General features: G+C 34.2%; 1 protein-coding gene across 1 annotated transcript in view; it reads left to right on the forward strand.

The window, feature by feature from the left end:
• Positions 1–24,540, forward strand: part of KMT2E (lysine (K)-specific methyltransferase 2E) — an 84,303-nt gene that overhangs the window by 27,643 nt on the left and 32,120 nt on the right. Inside the window, exons 4-9 of the mRNA XM_006882615.1 lie at positions 8,305–8,419; positions 9,932–10,161; positions 13,223–13,303; positions 16,539–16,597; positions 17,745–17,917; positions 22,169–22,207. Of these exons, the coding sequence (XP_006882677.1) occupies positions 8,305–8,419; positions 9,932–10,161; positions 13,223–13,303; positions 16,539–16,597; positions 17,745–17,917; positions 22,169–22,207 (697 nt within the window). The remainder of the gene's footprint in view (positions 1–8,304; positions 8,420–9,931; positions 10,162–13,222; positions 13,304–16,538; positions 16,598–17,744; positions 17,918–22,168; positions 22,208–24,540) is intronic.

Here is a 24,540-nt window from a genome sequence, read left to right on the forward strand (position 1 = left end):
GGGAGGGCTGGGCAGGGAGAAAAGTGCAACAATGAATGAATGGAAATCCAAAATCTCTGTAAATGTCATTAAAATTAATAAAATAAAATTTAAAAATTTTTTAAAAAGCCAAGTTACTCTTCTTTCTTAGAGATCTAGACATGATTGCTAATAGAATATTCTGTTTAATTTTATCATTATACACCTGTTCCTTAGTAACATTAGAAATCATTATAATAAATTTTCACATAGTCAAACTGTACTTGAATTGACTAGAAGTATATTATCTTGGAGGAGGATGCTCCGGGATTATGCATGTAATAAATGCTGAATAAGTTTCTACTGAATGCTGAACAAGTCTTTATTGACTGATAGTATTGAAGATACATATCTAAGCTCTTTCAGTTTTGTTCTGCTAATACTCTGTTACTTGCTATTGTCAGCTCCTACATATAGCTCTTTGCACTACAGAACAAAACATTGCCTAGTTCTTCACTATCATAATTGGTATGTTTGAGTCTGGGGTTTTGTAAGTTTTGAGTGCCTTCCAACTTGAGCAACTCCTCTTTCAACTTGGTATTAGAGAAAATTCTACTGTGATCCATAGAACACATTAACTAATTTATAGAAGTAGATTACCACAATTTTCTTTTTAATCTCATTTTAGTCTGGAAGTTCTGCTAAAACCTGTTTAGCATAGGTGACCCTGCTGGGTTTAGTTGTGTGCTGTTGTTTTTTTAATGCTTGCATAATAGAAGCATACAAATTACCCCCCTGCATGACAAGTTGACAAATAGCTGGTAACTAATACTCTAATAAGCTCTTAAGCAAGCCACTTCGTTATTCTAGACTTCTTCTCATTACAAGTGTCATCATTGGAGAAGCTGGATTGAAGTATTAACTCTAAATTTCTGAGGGTAAAATTTTGCCACTTGTATTTTGATATAGTGTTTGGCATTAAATGATTTCTATGCACTAGAGCCACCTGCTGACAGAATTAATAAATTTTTAAAAAAATTTTAATCAAAGTTTACAGAGACTTTGGATTTCCATTCATACATTGTTGCACACTTTCCTCCCTACCCACCCCTCCCCCTAGTTCACTTTTCTCTTTGAAGAAAAAGTTTTTTCATTGTTACACAATCCTCCCCCTCAAGTCCACACTATACTATGCAGCTCTTATTCCGGACTCTTGTCATGAAAATAATACCTAAACATACATTCCTTTAAAATAGTTCTCTCCCTCTTCTGGTTTAATGCAGTAGACGTTATTTCTTAAGTTTCTTTTCTTAAGTTCCTCCCAACCCCGATCTCAGTCCCAAATATTGCACTATGCAATATTTGTCCTTTTGTGACCAAGATTATTTCACTCAGTACAACGTCCTCCAGAATCATCCATTTTGTATAATATTTCATGAGCTCCTTGTTTTTCAATGCAGCATAGTATTCCATTTTATGAATATACCAGTTTCTCTATCCATTAATTTTTTGATGGGAATTTGGGTTGTTTCCAGCTTTTTGCTATTGTGAACAAAGCAAACATGGGTGTGTGTATATATGTGCTTGGGTGGCAGTTCTGATTTCTTGAGGGTATATTCCCAGTAGTAGAATTGCTGCGTCAAATGGTATTTCTATTTGCAACTTTTTGAGAAAGTGTCGTACTGCCTTCCATAGTAGTTGCACCATTTTACACTCCCACTAACAGTGAATAACAGTTCTCGTTTTGCCACATCCTTGCCAGCATTTGTTGTTTGCTGCTCTGTAGAATTTTGCTATTCTTACTAGGGTGAAATGCTATCTCATAGTTGTTTTGAGAATGAATAAATTTTGTTGAAGAAATTGTAGTCTGAATTTGTGCGGTTGAAGATACCGAAATAGTTTATGTATAAAATGTTTTCAGTAGCTTTTTACTTGTTTGATTTTTTTAAACTTTTTTTATTATTATTTTATTATCTTTGTGTGCATGTACCGTCAAATCAGATCTGACTGGTACAGGAGGAGATTGTCCCTCCTTCCCCAGCAGAGCATCTGGTGGATTCGAACCGTGCACCTCTGGGATTGTAGTTGCAGCTCTTTGCCACTAGGCCACCAGAGCTCCCTAACATTTTTATTTTTGATGTTTAATCTTTCTGTTTATTTGGAAAGATAAAAAAGAAATTTTAATCTATGGCTTTAAAAAAAAAAAGAAAAATGGACAAAACTAAAACTAGAAATATTTTATAACTTTTAAAGGATCTTTCCTTAGATATTAAAAAATCTTACAAAATTGGTGTGATTTTAATTAACTGCTACAGGGTTTTTTTTGTTGGTTTTTTTAAACTGCTACAGTTTTTTAAAGTAGCAGTTCTAGTTAGTACCTCTTCCAGAATGCTAGGCAATATTGAAAGGCATTTGGAAAGTAGCAGAATTAATATAACTGCTAGAGGGAGATTAAAATTTATCAAATACTTTACCTGAATACCTAGGATTGACTCTCACAGAGTACATTTAATCCATTTTAAAAATAGACAAAAAAAATTAAAAGTTAAAAAATAGACTAATTTGAAATTCCCCATTATCAGAATTTTAATAAATGATATTTTAACTAGGAAATGTTTAAATATTTATCTAATGAAGGATTCATTAATTACACTTCCCAGATTGTATAGTTAAGAGTTTCTAAAAAGTGTAATTTTTTTTTCTCCCCTCCAAATCAAACTAGTTGCCATTGAGTCAGTTCCCATGTGTCCAGAGATTGGCTCTGTATGTTTTTCAAGGCTAATGAGCTCTTGGAAACCAGTCACCAGGCCTGTCTTCTGAGGTGCCTCTGTGTGTATTTTCTCTAGAATTGGAGTGATTGCACCATCCAGGTACCTGAAATATGTACAGGTCCCTTCTGGAGAATGTTTTATAAGTTTGGGGGTGGGAGGGAATAGACATTTGCCTCTAATTTAAGTTTTACATTGTTGATTGTTGCTGTTAGGTGCTGTCCAAGTGGACTGTAGCTCATAGCAACTCTATTCTAAGCCAATCTCACTGTCTCTGACATGTACCTACCTCCAGTACCCCAGTCACTGAGTCAGTCCATTTCATCCAGAGTCTTCCTTTCTTTTGCTGTCCTACCCTCCTAAGCATGATGTCCTTTTTGAAGGATTGGTCCCTTGTGACAACATGCCCAAAGTATATCAGATGGATCTCCAAAATCCTTGCCTCCAAGGAGGAGCCTGGTTTCACCCTCCCCAAGACAGACCCGTAGTCCATGGTATGGTCAATATTCTTCTCCAGCACCACAACTCAAAGGCATTGATTCTTCTGTCATTCTTACTCATTGTCCAGCTCTAATGCATAGCAGGTAATTGCAAAGACCATGGCCTGGATCAGGCTTCAAAATTTATATTTTCTTAGAGAAGGATTCAGAACAGTCTATAAAGGAAAAAAGAAACAAACAAAAATTGTTTGACACATCAAGTAGCTAGAAATTGATTGAGTGAAAAGATAATCTGAAGCTTACATTCAAAAGACATCAAGCCTTGTTATTGTGTACCCCATAGAGCTGGAACTGACCAATAGCTGACCCTCTAGCAGGTTTTCAGAGGCAGTTAATCACACAAGAGAAGATCACCCATCCTTCTCCCACAAAGCAGCTGTTGGCCTTGAACCCTGTGTCTTCAGGGTTGCAGCTTCTTGCCACTAGACCAGCATATCTCCCCAAGCTTAGGCAAAGTTTCAGTCTGTTCATAGAGTCTCTATGATTTGTAGTTGACTCAATAAAACAGAACAACAGCATTAGCTGGAACTTCTTGTTCCCAGTATAAACAATACATGTGAAGTTGAATCTCCTTTTTAGTAACAAAATATCTGAAAGTCTTATTGAACAGTGCTATTGAAAGCAATTAAGTATCAGCTAAAATGAATAAGTAGCTCATGTTTTCTGTTTTATAACTAAATAGCAATTATTATAGATAATTTTCAAGGTGGGTTGGCCTTGTACTTCATGGAATTCATGGGTAAAATGATAGAAAAATTATAACAAGCGGTAGTTCAATAGTAGAATTCTTGTCATCCATATGAAAGATCCAGGTTCAATTTCCGGCCAGTTCACCTCATGTGCAGCCACTGCCATTTGTTAGGGAATACCTGCTTCCTATATTGATACTGAACAGGTTTGAGTGAAGCATCCACATCCACAGAAAGGCTTTGTGATCTACTTCTGAAATCAGTCAATGAAAACTCAATGGATCACAAATGCTCCATCCATAAAAGATTATAGAAATAGCATAAAACCAGACAGGATTCCTTCTGTCATGAGCCACAGTGACTAAATGACAGTTAAAAATAACAAGATTAGCAAGCTATACATTTTCATATCCATCCCTTAAATAAAAAAGTACTAATTTTAAACTCTGATAATCATGCTTTCTGAGGCTGGCTTTGAAGCTACTTTATTGTTGTTAGGTGCTATCATGTTGATGGCAACTCATTCCTGTGCTGTGCCACGATCTCCATCATGCTTAATCCCATTGTTTGCAGTCTCTGTGTCAATTCATCTTATTGAGGATCATCTCCTTCACAGACCCTCTGGTCTTCCAAGCTTACGGTCCTTTTCCAGGAACTGTTCCTTCCTGATAGTGTGCTCAAAGTATGTGAAATGAAGTCTGATCATCCTTACCTCTAAGGAACACCCTGGCTGCACTTCTTCCAAGAGTTTTGTTTGTTCTTTTTGGCAGTCCTTGGTATATTCAGTACTCTGCCAACACCACAATTCAAGAGTAACAAGTTGAAACTATTTAGGATATAATGTGCATTTCAGTAAAGGGTTATATAGAGCAGAGGTACTTTTTATATGGCTTCAGGGAGCTCTGGTAATATAGTCTATAGGGTGGTACATTGCTAACCCAAAGGTGGTGCCTCTTTGGCAGTTTGAATCCACCAGTGGCTCATCAGGAGAAAGATGAACAGTTTCCTACTGTACAATTTATAGAACCCTGTTACCAGAGAGTTCTGACTAGATGGCAGTGAGCATCAAGTTTCTTACTTTAGTCAGGACTTTTGATGAATCTAGAAGTTATTTATCAGGTTCTTATTTGACATTCTTGGATTTATCATACTATACTACTTGACTGATTACATTATTATGTTGGTTGGGAGGGAAAATCTTTAGTAGCTCTGTGTGATTTTCAAAGTATTAATACTTGTTCCTACCTTGGTAGTCAAAGGACTCTGGTGCATTAGAAGGTTATGTATTGGTGGTGGTTGTTGATTGCTGTTGAGTCAAGCACGACTCATAGCCACCCAATGAACAAATGGCCTGATGCCTTTCTATAACTATTGTCATTTGTCAAAGTTCATAGAGTTTCCAGAGGTTGTTTAGGAAGTGGATGCCACTCCTGGGCTACTGCCTAAATGGTTGGTTTGAATCTGCCTACCATTATGTTGGGAGAAAGAGGAAAACCAGCCTGCTCCTGTTAAGATTTATAGCTTCAGAAACACAGGGAGAGTTGCCTTGCATTGCACTGACTTGATGACAAATAAGCTGAGGTTTTTTATGTTTTATTTCTTTTTAATTTAATTGTATTTTTATTGTAATAAAATTTAATCAATAAATTATGTAATATTTAAAAATATAAATAATGTAATAAATTTAGTAAGATAAAAATTTTAGTAAGATAAAAATTTTATTTCTTTTTATTTTTAAATTTATTTTTCGTATGTGGAAGTCCTACTGTTACAAATGTTACAGAAAAGACTGGTGGTTTGAACGTATCCATTGGCTTTGTGGGAGAAAACCGAGCAGTCTGTTCCAACTCATAGAGACTTTTCATGGTGTTTCTGATGCTTTAAATATTAAATGGAGGAGACTATTCATATTTATTCCATGGAGGAACTAGTGTACTCACACTACCAACCTTTTGGTTAGGAGAACAACCCCCTACCCATTATAACATCAGAGCTTCTTATATAGATTACAGCCTAGAAAATGCAATGGAGTAGTTCTACTCTGTCACATTGGTTTGTTATAATGTCTAAAATGGACTTACTTGATGGCACCTAATAACAATAGCTTGATATTGTTAATGTGTCATTATTTTAAACTTAGTTAAATGTGACTGAAGCATTCCGTGTATATACTGTGACCATACTGCTAAAATGATTGATATTATTTTATCTTGCAAAACAAATATTGAGGACTTTTTTCATTTCCAGTATTTGTATAGTATTTCAGTGTCTTGTACTTCATATGTGTTCAAATGATTGTTAAATGAGTGAAAATTATATTCCAAGTTTCTTAAAGACAGTATCTCTGTATTTTTTTCGTAGATCCTGACAAGCATTAAACTTAGTACCACAGAGTTAGTTCTAATTTCTTCATTGGATTTCTGAGGCAGTAAGTTATAATATGAGGGAACCGCTTATCTTCCTCCCATGGAGTTGCTGGTGGATTTGAACTGCCAGAGAGGTTCAGCCTTTGGGTTAGCAGTGCAGCTCCCAATAGACTATGCTACATGAGTTCCTCTGGCAAACAGTAGGTTCTCAATTTAAGTTTAATCAGTGTTAGTCCATCTAGGGTCTAGAGATAACCTCAGGAGTTTTATAAGGTTTCTAAGAATTTTGAAGTCTACTATTTTTTATTTTCAAGTAGGAAAAGAAAGTGAATGTATCTAGAATTATCTTGGATGACTACCACATTATACCAAATAATATGAAATTTCAGTGCAAATGTCTGAATATATATTTGATTGTGTTAGTATACAAATCTCCTAAAGGTATAATCTAATGTTTCTCTAAATCTGCAAGACAACTTTCTCCCCCTCTATCAAGGAGAATTTACATATTATTTAATTCTGAGAAAACATTACAATAAATACTTTATTGAAGTCCAGCTTACATTTTTATTTTTTCCCTGAAGTTTCCGTTCTAAATTTTCCTGCCTCTTTTCATATGCATAAGGTATTCTTGTTCTCTAGCATTACTGCTTTTTAAATGAAATTTTCAAAATATAATCTAGATCTAGTACAGATGTCTGATGTTTGAAGTCATGCACAGATTTCAGAAGCCTTTTCATCTTCAGGTAACCATATGATGTCTTTCCTTGTCATTCTAGTAGAAGTGTTCTTTACTTAATAACCATAGAGTCCATATCTTAGAACTTTGGCTTTTTGCAGTTTATAGAAGGAGATGTTTTTAGATTCAAATTTAAACATAAAAGGCTACCATAGTTTGCACTAGTCTACCTGGTATAGGACAGGAGTCATTGTGATTGGCACAGGACAGAGCGGAGTTTAGGGCTGTTGTACATAGGGTCGCTATGAGTCGCAGGCGACTCGACGGCACATAACAACAACAACAACAACCTGGTATAGGACAGGAGTCATTAGTTGGCACAAATCTTCATAGTTTCAAGGATAGGAGCCATGGTTTGCCAGAGGTTATCACCAGCTGTTCCTTTTTTGTTGAAGACTAGCATACATTTAAAAATTATTTCTTGACCTCTCAGCCTCTCAGGTGTAAGGGAGAAAAGAATCCTCCTTGGGTGGGTATTAGAATATCTTTGACTAAGTAGCATCATAGCCCTCCAAAGTATTTCTTGTAACAATTGAATAGGTAGAACTTTCCAATCTTTAGAAGGGACACAAGTCAGTCAGTAACCACATTTATTATGGCATTAATGGTAGGAGAGGTCTGGTAGCCCAGTGGGTAGGGAGTTGCACTACCAACTCAAAGGTGGTGGGCAGTTCAGATCCACCAGCTGCTTTGAGGGAGAAAGATGGACAGTCTTGTCCCTTGCAATTTATAGCCTCTGAAATCCTGCTGGAGTCAGTTGTGAGGCTGTGAGGATTTTTTTTAAGCAGCAATATATATATAGTTGACCAGTTTACCTATCAGATTTTCAAGGGAACAGAGGTTACAAGTTAACAAAAGATCAAGTTCTTATACTGAAGAGGAAAATACTTTTATTAAGCATTTATCCAAACTTCTATGACAGTTACTTATTTTGGCCTTGTTTTGTAGTTTTTGCACCTGTTTGTTCTTGTTGGAACATTGAAATACTTATTTTACTTTCAATTAGGGGTCCATATAGATTCAATATAATCTGAATCTCTATATATGAACCCTGAATCTATCCATCGGAGTCCTGTTAAAATAATTTCCACTGCTACTTTCTACTCTTGTGCATAATGTTTCCAGTGCTTATTGGGTGTATTAAATAATACTTTTCCCCGCAAGGATCCACCTGCTATAAAAAGACTATTTATGCACTCACATATTTCAGTAATTATGATTTAAAATTAATTTTAAAAAGTTAATTGAGGTTTTTTTTGATGCAACTTTTTTTTCTCTCCCTAGACCAGAATCCGTAGAAGCTAGCCCTGTGGTAGTTGAGAAATCAAACAGTTATCCCCACCAGTTATATACCAGCAGCTCACATCATTCACACAGTTACATTGGTTTGCCCTATGCGGTAAGTGTCAAACATATCTCTGAAAAGGTTTTATTTGTTAAATCTAGAGGTTGAAAAATAAATTTATGTGGTATTACACTTAAAACAATGTATTTTAAAAGCATAATTGTTTCTTACTATCTAAATAAAATTATTTATAGCCTAATTTTATATTAGCCACATAATTATTCAAATTATTAAAATTCTGTAAGAGAAATTCCCCAGAATTTTAATTTTTTTTTACATTTTATACTATTACTGGTTTGTTGTAATCATTCTCTGTTTCTATAAAGACCACAGAATTGAGGTATCTTAGCTACTGTTGAGTCTAAATTACAATGTTACTGTTTAGTTAGCATTTATTTTGTGCAAATCTCTATGCAGTTATACATTTATTACTTTATTAGTTTCTCAGTAACAACCCCATGAGATAGGTACAGTTATGTACATTTTATAGCTGACAAAAGAAAAACGTATTGTGGTTAACATACTTGGTATAGAATAGCTGGTAAGAGTAGATTTTTTTAAAAAACTTATACTAGTTTATTTACAAATTTCAAATACATTGTTTTGCAGAATGGAATTTAGAGGTAGACTTTAGATTCAAAGAGATTTTCAGGCAAAATTCTTTTTGGTAAAATTAATTTTACTATTTGGAGAAATTTTTGCTATTTAAATCAGCATAAAAATTGCCAAATTAAAACAAGATTTTCACTTTATACATAAGAAAGTAATTTTGTTGTTTTTGTTATTCATTAGCCTCTACACTTTTGAAGCTTTTTAAAATCTCAATTCTTAAGGGTGCTCTGGTGCTTAGTAGCAAGAAGCTGCGCTGCAATCCTGAAGGCGCGCTGTTCAAATCCCCCAGATGCTCTGCTGGAGCAGGATGGGCAGTCTCTTCCTGTGCCAGTCGGATCCAACTAGATGGCACACAATGGGGGGAAAAATCTCAGTTTTTGTATTTCTCAATTTAATTATGTGTGTGTGTTTGGTGTAAATAAAATCAACAAAACAGTATCATATTAGCAGTTTTTCCATGCACAATTCAGAGATGTTCTTTTACAACTATTAACATAAACTTAGTGCTCCACAAGTAAAATCTCCCATTCCTTTCTTACCTTTGATGGCCACCAATAAGCTTTTCTTTGTGGGATTTTTTCCATGTAAGTGAGATCATACAATATTTGTCCTATTGTGATTGACTTGCTTCACTCAACATGGTGTTGTCAAGGTTCATTCATGTCCCTTGCCTTGTGCACAGAAGATAGAGCTCTGTGCCCATAAGACGGTGAAGATGTCTTCTGTTTTTTAGGAACAGAGTTTAGGTATGAAGGTGAACAAGTTTATACTCACTTAACACTGTGGTTTTGTATCTGGCATCATCAGGTCATAATTTTAAAGGAATTAAGGAAGATGTAAATCAATTTCATGTCTCTGAGTATTCAAATTAGGGTAAGAATTTTGTTTAAATTGTTAAGTTTGTAATCAGTCAAATTAAGTAATATTATTCTGTACTTGTGTTTAATTATCCAGGACCATAATTATGGTGCTCGTCCTCCTCCAACACCTCCGGCTTCCCCTCCTCCATCAGTTCTTATTAGCAAAAATGAAGTAGGCATATTTACTACACCTAATTTTGATGAAACTTCCAGTGCTACTACCATCAGCACATCTGAGGATGGGAGTTATGGTACTGATGTAACCAGATGCATATGTGGTTTTACACATGATGATGGATACATGATATGTTGTGACAAATGCAGGTAAAATATTTTACATCACTTGTAGATTTTTTTCATGAATACTGCTAACCTCTAATTGTTAATGTTGAAAAGATAATGAAAATAAAATTTAAAGGAATTGAGTGTATTTTTAAAGTGATTCAGACCATGACTACTATTGATAGTTTATTTTGCTCCTAGAAAAAAATCCTTATAGAGAAAAAGCAATCTTAGAACTTTTAGAAATCCCCATTGTTAACTGAGTAATAGATAGCCAGTTCTGAACTTGATGCATATTTTTTTTTATTCAGTTCAGTAATAATACTAGTAAATATAGTGGTAGACAAGATGGAAAAAATGAGAGAATTGAGTCCTTTATATTTTATTGAAAATTATTTGTGCTGTAGCAGTGAGTGATGATTTTCCAGTTTGGGGGAATTATATATTTTGATTGATATTTGTTTGACTTGACTCTCTCACCTCCTTTTGACTTGAACCTTGCAGCACTCTGGAGTCTTCTTGAGCCAGAACCACAGACTCCCCTCCCCCAACCCTGGTTCAGCCACCACGAAAGGCCTCTTGCCCTAGAGAAGGTGTGATTGGGACAGAGAGTGGGGTTTTGTTTTACTTATTTATTTATTTTGTGGGAGGGGAAGGTATTGGGGAGGATGGAGAGGGAATAGTAGGATTGCAGCCTGAAAGTTATTGAGTCCATTCCCTGCACAGGGTGAGGAGCAGAGCTTGATAAAGCAGTGCTTTATAGAGGCTGAGAAAGTTTGATAGCTTTGCAGTATTTTCTGAGTTTGGTCCTTATGACATTGCTTTATTATTTGATTTTAAATAGTATAGGATATATCCATATTTGAATATGAGTATAAAAATTCATCCTAAAGCCAAACAGAAATTATTTGATATTTGTAGTAGTCTTCTTGTGTGTTTGATTAGGTGTTTAGGAGTTGAATGAATGAATATCATTGATAAAACATAGTCTTATTTTAAAAAGTTGGCCTACTTTTGACAAATAGAAAATTTAAATGTTAACTAAAATGATTTTTATTTAAAGTTGTAATTTTTTAGTTGTAATTTTTGATTTAAAAATAAAAACTTTTTAATGGTACAATTCTAAAGTAGAAAAGAAATTCTTATTAACTATGAGTAACATGCCTTAATAAAGTTACTTGGAAGGAAAATTTAATACAAAACAAAAGAAACTTTAGTGACACCATACTTTCTTAATAGTTTGTAGTTAGCTATTGTTAATAGAAAATGTCAATTCATTTATATAGCAATTCCTGTGTGGAAGAACTCTCTCTTAGGTGATCTTGTGTAATATGATAAATTGCCATTTGACAATGTTTTAGCTTTTCTTTCTAATGATAGTGGTCTATATATAATAGAGAATTTTTTCTTTTCTTAGAAGACAGTGAAATAGCCTTTAGGATTTTATAACTAGCCACAGAATTTTAAAAGACCTATTCACAATTTTTAAACTATTGAAGATATTTGCTTCTCAGCAATTACTCTCTTTGGTATGACATCCTGTAGCATACTACAAGGTTTAATTTTTTTCCCATTCTATTCTTATTTTATATTGCTTCTGTATATATTTTCATGTTCCTGCTGCCCATTCTCATCTATTTCAAGTCAAACAATCATCAGCTCTGATCATTTATTCATTTTCCAGCTTCTTTTCTTCTGTTGTCTGTATGACACATTACTTACCCCCACAAATTTCATTTTCACTTGCTATTCCATTCCTTTTTCATATTCTATTACATTCTCCAGCCTACTAGTTAGTTATTATATCAGTGTTCTCAGATTTACCTTTATGTGGTTCTTTTTAGCTATGTTAATATAATTTTGTTTTTTGTTAGTTACCTGAATTACTTATATAGATTCTTACCTGCAAAGTTTTTGTTAAAAAATGAAGAGCAATGCAGTAGTAGTTAAATATTTTAAAAAAGCTAAATTATATGAAGAATAATTAAGACTAATTTTGCAATCAAGGAAAATCTTGGGAATAAAATGTAAATTTTATTAGTAAATTGAGACATCTGCCTCAGTCTGGTCCATATATTCCATTTTGAAAGGTTAGTGCAATGAAAACGTTTTCTTCTTTATTCTCATAGTATGCCTTTGGGACTCTTTATTTTCTCTGCCATCATTCTGGCTCTGTGCTTCATTAAGGTCTAGGATGTTTGAGTAGGAGCCTGGTGCAACTTTAAAGTGCTCAGCTACTGAGCCCAGGCTTGGCGGTTCAGAGCCATCCAGAGGCTCTCAGGGAGAAGGAGTACAGCTTAGGGAATCTTATGAAGGTATTTCTACTCTGATGGTACCTAAAAACATCAGGATGTTAGCAAAACCTTTTAGTTGGTCTGATTACTTCTATTTCTTTATTGTTTTTAAATAATACTGTGCACCACCAAAGCACCTCTAACCTTTTGTGGGTTGGAGGAATCTACACACACTCAGATTTGAAACCCTATACAATCAGACTGTAGTTTATTAATCTAACCTTGCTCTTTTTTCTTAAAATGACTGTTTCTCATACATATTGTTCCTCTTCTGGCTTTTGTAAATCTGTCTAATTGAGAAGAGAATGCTACAGTGATACCTTTTCTTCCTAATTTCCCAAATGAGATTCTATTGAAGTCTGGTATTCTTCAGAGTGCTTTTTCCCCCTGGGTGCTTTCCCCCTTTAATTCTAAGCAGTGACTATAGTTATGACCTCTTGCAAGAGTGTTTGATGGGTGAATATCTCTTGAACTTTGTGATTTTTTAGTATCCTCTCTAATATAGTAACCTGTATCTTTTATATTTTAAAATTGTATTTGTTATAGAAGTTTGTATATATAAATATGCACATACATATATGTGTATATATCATATATTTGTTTTCTTGTGTTTGCATCTCAAAGTTTCATTCCATAAGGTCAAATTTATATGAATTTGTCATAGTACCTTTTAGAGTACTAAGGTCAAAGTTGGCTTTTACTATATGATAGTTAATTGGAACACCAAATCTTAATTTGAGGATGTATTTTAAATAATCCTTTATATGTTTTGTTGTTTGGTTTTTTCTTTTCTCTCTTTTTTTTTAAAGTGTTTGGCAGCATATTGACTGCATGGGGATTGACAGGCAGCACATACCCGATACATATCTATGTGAACGTTGTCAACCTAGGTGAGTTACACATAGGTGATAAGATTGCTGATAATTTTACTGAAGTAATCTTCAGTTAACAAAAATTTACTTAAGAATTCTGGAGATAGAATTAATAAATGGCTGTATTTAACGATGCAAGTATTTTAAGATTCCTTTACATTTTGTTATTTTTGTATTTTGACTTCTCTAAAATCAATAAGACTTTTTGCCACTGATGATGATGTTATGTGGAGTTGGAACCAGTTCATAACTGACCTTCAAACCGTTTCAGAAACTGTAAATCACATTGGAGGAGAGACTTTCCATATTTATCTCATGGAACGAGAAGTGGATTAGAACCGCATGACTTTGTATTGGCAGTGTAACTCCTTAGCACTAGGCCACCAAGACGCCCTTTGATAGTGTGCTATAATTTGTAGAATATTTACGACAGATCCCCTCCTCTATTGGATGAGACTATGCTGAGTTTTTAGAAGTGCTCTTAGTTGCAGCAGTTCCCTTTTTCTTTCTTTTTTTGGTAATATCTTGCTATAGATATTTTGTTTTCTTAAAAATAAACATATTTTTATAATGTACATTTAAAATCTATTTAAAACTGCAGTAATATAATGAGCCCACACATTTCCTTCACTATGGCTTAACTATTTTCAACAACCCATGGTACTATAGTTTGTTGGTTATACCTTTTTAAAGACAAAACTGTTAAACAAAACTGCTATAAATATTTATGTACAGGTTTGTGTGAACATAGATATTAATATTTCTGGCAATAACTATTCAGGAGTGAAATTACTTGGCTGTACACATACTTAGTACTTTGAGAAATTACAGAACTGTTTTCCAGCATAGCTATATTCTTCTATATTCTTAGAAACAGTATGAGTCATTATTTATTTTTTTATTTTAGGGAGTTTTAAAATTTTTAAAATTTAGCTGCTTCTGATTATGTAAGAAGTACTTAATCACTTAGAGGTCAAATATATAAAAGAAAGTATATTTTATCTTTGTCCCTTTTACTATACTTAAAATTTTTTTCTCCTTCCTTTGTTTGTGTTCCATTATAAGCTATTAAATATTTGCATTCTCACCTTATTCAAGTAAAAAGTATCTATCATATGATAAAGTTTTCACTGTACATGCTGAAAATCACGTCATAGTAGTATAGAGAGATGTATTTTATTTTTCCAGGGCTCTCCCTTTATATCATATTCCATAGTTTACTGAACGATTACACTTTGGGTGTACATTTGAGTTATTTCTAGCCTTCTATGACTCCGAATAGAAGTCACATTATTTTGTTAAATGTGTAAATGTGTGTAAATTAGGTCATATATTGCCAGATTGCCCTCCAATGAGGTGTGCACTTTTTAATTCTTGCTGTTGGAAAATAGCCTGGCTATTTTTCTAGCTCTTAGTGATGTGTTTGGCAGACGTAGAAGTGGGAGCTCTGGTGGCATGGTGCGTAGAGTGTTGTATTGCTAACCAAAAGGCTGCATTCTTAGTGGTCTGAATCCACGAGCTGCTCCTGGGGAAAAGATTGGTCAATCTCAATCTGTACACCATTTACAACCTCGTAAACCCAGTAGAGAGTCAGTATGAGTTGTGACTGACATGAAGGCAGTGACTGAGTGAATTAGGTGAGAAATGATAATCACAGTGTAGTTACACTTAGCATTTCTCTTAAAGTAGACCTTTCTGTGTGGTTTTGTTTCACTCTTTTTGTTTGTTTGACACCCTTTTCCAGTTTTTGATGGGATAAATATCTATTGATATATTCTTCAAGTTGAAACTAATCGGTTTAAAACTGACCAGTAGGGGGAAAAAAACTGACCAGTAGGAAGACAATGAAAATATCTGTATATAATTCTGTCGTAATTAGGATAGCTATTTGTCTTGCAAAGATATATCCAGTAGAAGATAGTAAGGCAATCTGTTATTAAATTTTATATGTTTTAGTATAGAGCCCTTTCTTATTCTGAGAATAATATTGAATGATATTTGATCTCTGGACTAAGAAAAGAAAGAAAAATAATTACTCTGGATAGAGCAGTGTATAAGGATGTTGGGGGAGATAAATGAAATATTTTACATAATTGCTAAGTGCTTCTTCTTCTTGGGAACATGCTTCATAACCCTTTCCACATTTTTATGTGGCAAGGATGCAGTACTTTTTTTACAACTAAGCCATCAGAGCTTCCTAAGGATTCAGTACTTTTTAAAAGGAAATTTAAGATGAAGTCAAGAGATTCCTGAAAGAGTTGAAGATGAATGAAGATTTGGGAATAAAAATTTGTTCTTGTATGTTTTGTTTTTTAAAAGTTTTCTGCTTGTCACAGAAGAAAAAAAATTGTGTTGTTTGCTTACATTGTCAGTTCCAATTCTATTCAGCAGCTTCCTCTTTGCTTTGTTCCGAATAGCCTTATATGTTCATTCTTGACATCTGAATTAGTGATTAATTATGGAGTATTCTATCAGTCAGCTGTTACTGTATAACAAATAGTTTTAAAATTTAGCTGTTTAACACAAAGCCACATGATTCAGTGGGGAGGCTGAATGGTTCTTTTTTTATTGACTTGGGCAGAGTTTGCTAATATGTATGTTGAGCTGGTGGTTCAGCTCGATGATCTTGACTGGCTTCATTCACATAGCTGGCTATTGGCAGGTTGAGGGACGGGTGCTGTCTGGCTAGGAATACTTTAGATCACATCTTCTCCTTGTATTTTTTTTTTATTTCTTCTTTAAACCCATGGTTACCAATGTGTAGGAAAATTAAAGATGATTGAAAATGTTTGTTATATTTTAATAGGGCATCTTGGGTTCCTTCACATGATGGCCTAGAGTTCAAACCACAGTTGCTAAATATTTTATTTCAAAAGTTGAATTAACTTGAGGCTCATAGTAATAACATAACATATTCTAATTGAGTATCTACATTTACATTAAGAAAATTAATTTGTGATTTTAAATACATTGTTAAAATTTACTTTTTTCAGAAGGTTTTACTAAAAATATTTAAAGCAATTAATTACTAAACTCTTAAGTTTAAAAAAATCTTAACAGTGACAGGAGTCACTGACATAACTGCTTAATATGTCTGACCATATACAAACTGTAAGGAGAAAGATAATTGCATTTTTTACTGTTGGTTGTTCACTAAAAAGAAATTGTAATGCTTACTGCATTTAAAACATAACTGCTTCATATTTAAATTAATGAAATTTCAAAAAATAATCATGTTAATATTTTATTGTAGGAGTTTAGATAAAGAGAAGGCAGTGCTACTACAACGCCGGAAAAGGGAAAATATGTCAGGTGGGTAAAAAAAGATCTATATGAAAATAAGATTAATGTGATTGAGAAAATAAATAGTCTGTATAGTTTAGATGTAAATTCTCTACGGAAGAATGCTGATTGTATGTATAATTTACAGCTTCAGGTATAGAATCTAAATTATTCTACAGAATATAAATTATTCTTGTTTTTCAGGTTATAAAATCAGTGTGTACTTACTTAGGAAATATGGGAAGTGAGGAAAATAGACATTTGAAATCATTCATAATTTTCCTACACATAGGTAACCCATAGATTTAAAGAAGAAATAAAACATACTTGTTCTTCATAAAGACAGTGATGTATTTGTAATGTGTAATGGTAGTTCTTTTGTTTTTAGAAACAGAATATAGAAGTATAACATCCCATAATTTTCACTTTGGCCTAAGATTTTACCAATACAACTAGTTTTGAGTAAGCATAATTTAATCAACCATTCCTCAGTGGACATTTTATTTGTGGTATTTTTTTATAAGTTATATTTTATTTTGCTACTACACATAGTACTTTTAACAAGAAGTTAGTGTATTTTTGTCATTTTGTTTTTTTGTTAACTCCCAGAAATGGAATTGTAGGGTCAGCCAGTAAGTTCATTCATAATTTTGCTGCTGCTGTTATATACTGTCTCAATGGAACCAATTCATAGTTCCTCTTTCAGTAGAACCAACTCGTAGCTGACTTTTCAGCAGGTTTTCAGAGATTGTGAATTGCATGGGGGGAGCTCGTCCATCTCTGTGTAGAATCTGGTGGATTTGAATCACATGCCTTTGGGTTGGCAGCACAACTTCTTACCTCTGAGCTCCCTATAATTTTGCTAGATACTACTACTAAATATACCTCTGAAGAGAATATTGAGTTTTAAGTAGTATGGTCCAACTGTTTCTGTTTTCCCAATCTCACTTCCAGAATATATCATCAAATCCTTGAATTTTTTTCATTTTTTTTCTAGCATAATAGGTGAAGAATAGTATTTGTAGTTTTCATTTAAATTTATCTTACTGTGAGTGACATAAGTGGGAAAAAATATTGTTTATTCTTCAGAAAGGAGATCCAGTCCAAGCCACACAATGTAGAATGCTATTTATTTTAATATTTGAAATAGGTAGTCATTTTTATTTTGCCTTTCAAGATGGTGATACCAGTGCAACTGAGAGTGGTGATGAAGTTCCTGTGGAACTATATACTGCATTTCAGCATACGCCAACGTCAATTACATTAACGGCTTCAAGAGTTTCCAAGGTTACTGATAAAAGAAGGAAAAAAAGTGGGGAGAAAGAGCAAAATATTTCAAAATGTAAAAAAGTAAGTAAGTTTTTGCTGTTACAAAAATGGTTAGAGTGAAAGGCTGAGTTTTAAAGAAAAGTCAAGTAGTGTTATATAGGAAAGAAAGAAGAGTATTGAGACAGGAGTTGTTTTTATGTACCTTCAAGTTGTAAATGACTTCATAGCAGACCCTCTACCAGTTGAATTGTATGCCTTCAGGTTGGTTGTACAGCTCCTTACTTAGCACTAGGACACCAGAACTCTCTATGGAGAAAGGTAAGAAGAGTTACTGAAGGTAGTGACAGGGTCTAGATAAAAACAAAACACTTAAAAAATTTTTTAGGCAACTTATTACATTTTTTTATGTTTTAAAGATTAAAGCAGAATAGAGAGAACTTTTGGAACCTTCTTTGAAATAACAGCTCTAATCTGAATATTTATAAAAATGCAAATGTTAAAATAGAAAAAGAAATTATATTTTTAGGAAGCAAATAATAGTTCTAAATTTTTAGTAACTTATGAACAGGTAAAGAAGCAGATTTATCTATAATGATTGCAAATAATTTTTAAAAACTATTTGAATATATAAAGCCTTAGTGCCACAATGGTTAACCGCTTGACTGCTAACTGAAAGGTTGGAAGTCTGAATCCAGCAGCTACTCTGAAAAGACAGCTCATGTGGTACTTTGAGTCTTCATAAAGATTTACAGTCTTGGAGACCCTGTTAGATATTCTCTTCTGTCCTGTAGGGGTATTAGGAGTCTGATGTGAGGGAACAAAACCAGGTTTGGCTTGCTATATTTTTTTAATAGTAAGTAATTTTAATAGGACTCCTTCTTCTTGTTGAAAACTTTATAGATTTTTTTTTAACTTTTGTAATTTAATTTTGTGTATGTACTCTCAAATTGGATCTGATTAGTACAGGAGATTGTCCCTCCTTCTCAGCACAGCGTCTGATGGATTTGAACTGCTTACCTCTGGGGTTGCAGTGCAGCTTCTTGCCACTAGGCCACCAGAGCTCTCCAAAATCTTTATAGGTTTTTTTATACATAAATTTTATGTGATAAATTATCCCTTGGAATCCTAGTGGCAGAAAACTATTTATAAACCACTTTTTCATTATATTTGTTATAATAATTAAAAAAGTTTTTGTTACATAAGGTAAAAAAAAACCCATTCACAGGGAACTACCAGAAACACAAGCTGGGTTTAGAAGAGGTTGTGGCACTAGAGACATTATCACCAATGTCAGATAGATCGTGTCTGAAACAAAGAATACCAGAGGAATGTCTATGTTTTTCATTGACTGTGCAAAGGCATTTTACTCTGTGGATCACAGCAAATTGTGGCTAACCTTGAGGATAATGAGAATCCTGAACACTTGATAGTACTCATGTGAAACTTATACTTGGACCAGAAGACAGTCATCAGAAAAGAGCAAAGAAACATGCTTTCTTTGGTTCAAAATCAGGAAAAGAGTGCATCAGGGTTGTGTCCCGTCTCCATACCTTTTCAATCTATATGGGGAACAGATCATTTGGAAGACTGGACTTTAGGATGAGGAATGTAGCATCAGGATTGGAGGAAGACTCAAACAACTTGTGATATGCAGATAACACAACCTTGCTTGCTGAAACTGAGGAGGACCAGAAGCGCTTGCTGCAGGTTAAGGACTTGTAGTCTCAATATAGATTGAAGCTCAATATCAGAAAGACAAAGAGTCTCACCACTGGGCCATTTTGGCAGCACCATGATAGATGAAAAAATTGACATCGTTAACAGCTTCAGCTTGCTTGGTTACACAGTCAACACTCTTGGCACCAGCGGTCAGGAAATCAAAAGACAAATTACACTGGGAAAATCTGCTGTCGAGAGACCTCTCCAGAGTACTAAGAAGCTGTGATGTGAGTCTAGAGACTAAAGTGTGCCTGATCCAAGCCATGGTCTTTGCAGTTACTTGCTATGCATTAGAGAGTTGGACAGTGACTAAGGATGGCAAAAGAATCAATGCCTTAGAACTGTGGTGCTGGAGAAGAGTATTGAACATACCATGTCAAGAGAACAAACAAGTCTTTCTTGGAGAGGGTGAAACGAAGTTTCCCCTTGGAGGGTACGATTTTAAAACTCCATCTCACATGCTTTGGTTACATGACCAGGAGGAACTGGTCCTTGGAGAAGGATGTCATGCTTGGAAAGGTGGGGGGAAAGTGCCAAGGAGGAAGATCCTAGATGAGATGGATTAATACACACAAATTGGGCACTAAGGGGAGCTCTGGTGGCCTAGTGGCAAGAAGCTGCACTGCAATCCCAGAGGAACACAGTTCGAATCCACCAGATGCTCTGCCGGAGAAGGAGGCGCAATATCCTCCTGTACCAGTCAGATCTGATTTGACGGTACACGCACACAAAATAATAATAATAATAAAAAAAAACAACAAATTGGGCACTTAAATATATTTGGGTCTGTGTTGCTTGCTTAAAAGTTTATGTGATGCTCACCCATGTTTATCTCGGCTTTGTTCACAATTGCAAGGAGTTGGAAATAACCTAAGTGCCCATCAACAAACGAATGGATAGAGAAGCTGTGGTATATTCACACAAGGGAATAGTACGCTGCATTGAAAAACAAGGAACCTCATGCAATATTATTAAAAATGGGTGACCCTGGAGGACATTATGCTGAGTGAAGTATCTCAGTCACAAAAGGACAAATACTTCATGGTGCCACTGTTGTAGAACAGGACTGACCTCAGGGTTGGGGTGAGACTGAGAAAGATGGGTTCAGTAATGTACACTGCATTGAAACAGATGAGGGAGAAAACCGTTTAAAAGGGATATGTGATTAGGTATTTTTGCCATGACAGGAGTCCAGAGCGAAGGCTGCATAATGGAGTGGACCTGGGGCGGGGGGAGGGATTGTAAAACAATGAAAGAATTTTTCTTTTACTTTTCCAAGAGGGTAGTAGTAATAGGGGGGAGGATTGGGAAGGGAGAAAAGTGCAACAATGACTGAGTGGAAATACAAAGTCTCTGTAAATTTTCATTGAAATTCATAATAAATTAAAAAAAAATACCATTTAAACCAGCATTTCCACTTCTGGGAATTTACCCTAAAGAAATCATAACTGACATCCAAGCAGATATATGCACACCAATGTTTATTGTGGCTTTGTTAGCAATAGCAAAGAGCTGGAAACAACCCAAGAGCCCATCAACAAATGAATAGATAGAGAAGCTCTGGTATATTCACACAATGGAATACTATGCAGCACTGAAAACCAAGGAACTTATGAAATACTATGCTAAGTGGATGACCCTACAGGACATTATGCTGAGGGAAATATCTTAGTCACAAAAGGACAAATACTGCTTAGGGCCACTATTGTAAAATAGGACTGACTTTGGGATTGACGGAAGACAGAGAAGAAGGGGAGGAATGATATATAGTGCATTGCAACAGATGAAGGAGAGAACTGTTTAAAAGGGATATATGATTAGGTATTATTGTCATGACAGGAGTCCAGAACCAAGGCTGCACAGTGCAGTGGACTTGGGGGAGGGATTGCATAGCAATGAAAGAAATTTTCTTTTACTCATCAAGGAGAAAAGTGAATTGGGGGCGGGGGGATGGGCAGGGAGAAAAGCGCAACAATGAATGACTGGAAACCCTAAGTCTCTGCAAACTTTCATTAAAATTAATTAAAAAAAAACAACCCTCTAGGAATTTTAAAAAATAAGTTTATGTGTGTTAGTCTCTCTAAATAGAGTATTTCATGGGATTTTTTTACTGGTTTGTTGGTTGCTGAGAGAAATAGGAATTAAATCTATTCTCTCTTTGGATCCAAGCAAATAGTGGTCTTCTCAGAAAATAATTATTGAAATAAATGTGGCTGTGTTTATTACAGCATTTACTAATAAAATCCATTAAGTGCTCAAATACTATTTGCTCCTTATAGAATTAAAGTAATGACATTATTTTAGGGGCCCTAAATTTATCAAAATGTCTATATTTACATTGCCCCATTTTAATAATTATTTTCCCACAATTATATTAGAACACAAATAAGATGTTAGTTTTTGTTTGTTATACATATTTGTTTTGCATTTTATTTTTAATAATAGAATAATAGTCTATCAAATGTGCTTATTTGAAATACTGTACTAACTAAATTTAATGGTTATTACATTTTTATTTAATGAAATCTCATTAAATAGCTTTAATAATTACATTATTAAGTATTAATTACATTCAGTTTAAGAACATTCTAACCCAGAATTTATTTTATTTAGGCCTTTCGTGAAGGATCTAGGAAATCATCAAGAGTTAAGGTAAATGCATTAAATTTTGGGCCATTCTTATCAACTATGAATTATTGAAGTTATTAAGTTATATATAACTTAAGTTATTAAGTAATATAAGTTATTAAGTGGTTGCTTATCTAAAGTCTTTGTGATCTCTATATTGTTTGTCATTTCACTGCTTATTAGTATCTGTACTAGAAGTAGAATCATAGAATAGTCTTGTTAAATTGTTACATCAGCCTTATAATTTACTCAGAAGACTCAACCTCATTGCCATAGAGTAGGAAGAGACTCCCAGCTGACTCTTCAACTGGGTTTTGAAAGCTATAATTTGCATAGGAAGAGTTTGCCCATCTCATCTTCTCCAAGCTGTTGGCAGATTTGAACTGGCAGAGAATTGCCACCTTTAGATTAGCAGCATAACTCCCACCAGGAGGTTCATTGAAGTTTATTAACAGTATTAAAACATTAAGCAGAAGATAATCATATCCAAACACCTGAGGAAATGTATTGCTGGTTCTGAGACCTTGGGACCATAATATTAGGGAGCATCAGAGTCATCTGGCATAATGTAATCACCAAGATTCTACATCCTCTTTTGGTGAGGTCTTAAAAGTTTACAAGCAGCCATGACTAGAACAAAAAAGAAGAAAAGCAAAGATATCCTGCAACATTCTATAGGATTTATGGATCACATGGACCTCAACTTCCAAAGTGTAGAAGAACTAGACAGTACCAGGCTACTACCAGTGTTGACCACTCTAAAAGAGATCACACTAGAAGATCCTGGATAGACTGAGGAAAAATGGAGAACAAAATAATAAACATTAAAAAAAAAGAAGGAAAAAGGGCCAAGCCTTTTTATTAATCTGATAGAAACTGGAGGAGTTTACCCCATGGTTCAATTTTTAGCAGAATAGGCATATATGGAGACCAGTAACACAAGAGAAGCAGTCACTCCTTAAAGAACCAACCAAATAAAGTCAAAAGAGCAGCATTTGATCAGAGAATAAAAGCCCATAAGGCAGGAAGGGTCAGAATAGAAGAATGAGGAAATGAGAATTACAAGGAGAAATTCTGTAACATTGTAATTAATGTTACAAAACAAAATGTATATGAATGATTCAGTGGAAGACCAATTTGTTCTATAAGCTTTACTCATCACAAAATCAAAACCAAAGAACCTACATTAAATAAATGAGGTATAGAAAAAATGTTTAGTATTAAACTTTAAGCAGAAGATAATCTGAATCTTAATTATAACTATATTTCATATTTCCAGTACCTATCTAGTAATATATTAGAAATATGACTATAGAATAACATTTGAATTTTGAAAATTTATATAATTGGGATTCTAGTGATTTAATGAAATGTCATAATATAATGTGAAATCACAGTTGTGCAACCTTAGAAGCATAAAGTAAACTAATCATTTTTACCTTGTTTTTTAATTAGAATGCATCCTTAATTTTATAGGTTTGAAATTGCTGGGGTAGGGACAAGGCTGAATATATTTCTATAAAAATGCAGTGGATAGCGTAAATAAGAAGTAATCTCTAATACTCACTTCCATTAAGCTGATTCCAACCATAGTGACTACTGGGTTTCCAAGGCTGCAAATCTTAAGGGTACTGCTATCTTATTCTGTGGATCCACTGGTGGATTTGAATTGATCAAGATGCATGGCCTTTTGTTTAGTTAGTGCACCATGCTACTACTGACTACACCACCAGACCTCCATAAAAAAAGTAGTCTCTCATATTTTGTAAAAATCTTGTCTTAGTATGAACTGGATAACCAGTGTACTCTGTAATTAAAAGTCTTATTATTTTATCAAAATGATCCACTATAATATAGGTGTATATAGAAAATCATTCCTAAAATAAGCCTATCTCCATGGAATAGTTGAGCTGCTTCCTATATATTTCATTGGAGAAAAGAATGATACATTTTATTAAAGATTGGTCACTCATACGGAGACTGAGATGATGGCAAATTTTAGTAATATGTTACTCTGTATATGTGCATGCTTAGGAATATTATAGGATGAATCTGTTTTTCTCATCAAGGTTTTCAATATCATGAAAAGAAATTGCTAAATAGGATCTATAATTTGAATTGTTTATATCCATTATAGTGTTGATTGAAGATAACCAAAAGATAGCTTTTCATTTCATTATGTGATTTGGTTGGGTTTTGTCCTAAAATTGCAAACAGGCATTAAATAGTATGGTGAAAGTCCAAGTTGTTTTTTTTAAATATTTTTCTAAGTTTGTTGTGTGTGTACCATCAAATCAGATCTGACTGATACAGGAAGAGATTGTCCCTCCATCTCCAGCAGAGCATCTGGTGGATTT

This window comes from Elephantulus edwardii, unplaced genomic scaffold (assembly GCF_000299155.1).
Source record: "Elephantulus edwardii isolate Elephantulus edwardi_28Jun2011 unplaced genomic scaffold, EleEdw1.0 scaffold00022, whole genome shotgun sequence".
Taxonomy (NCBI): Eukaryota; Metazoa; Chordata; class Mammalia; order Macroscelidea; family Macroscelididae; genus Elephantulus; species Elephantulus edwardii.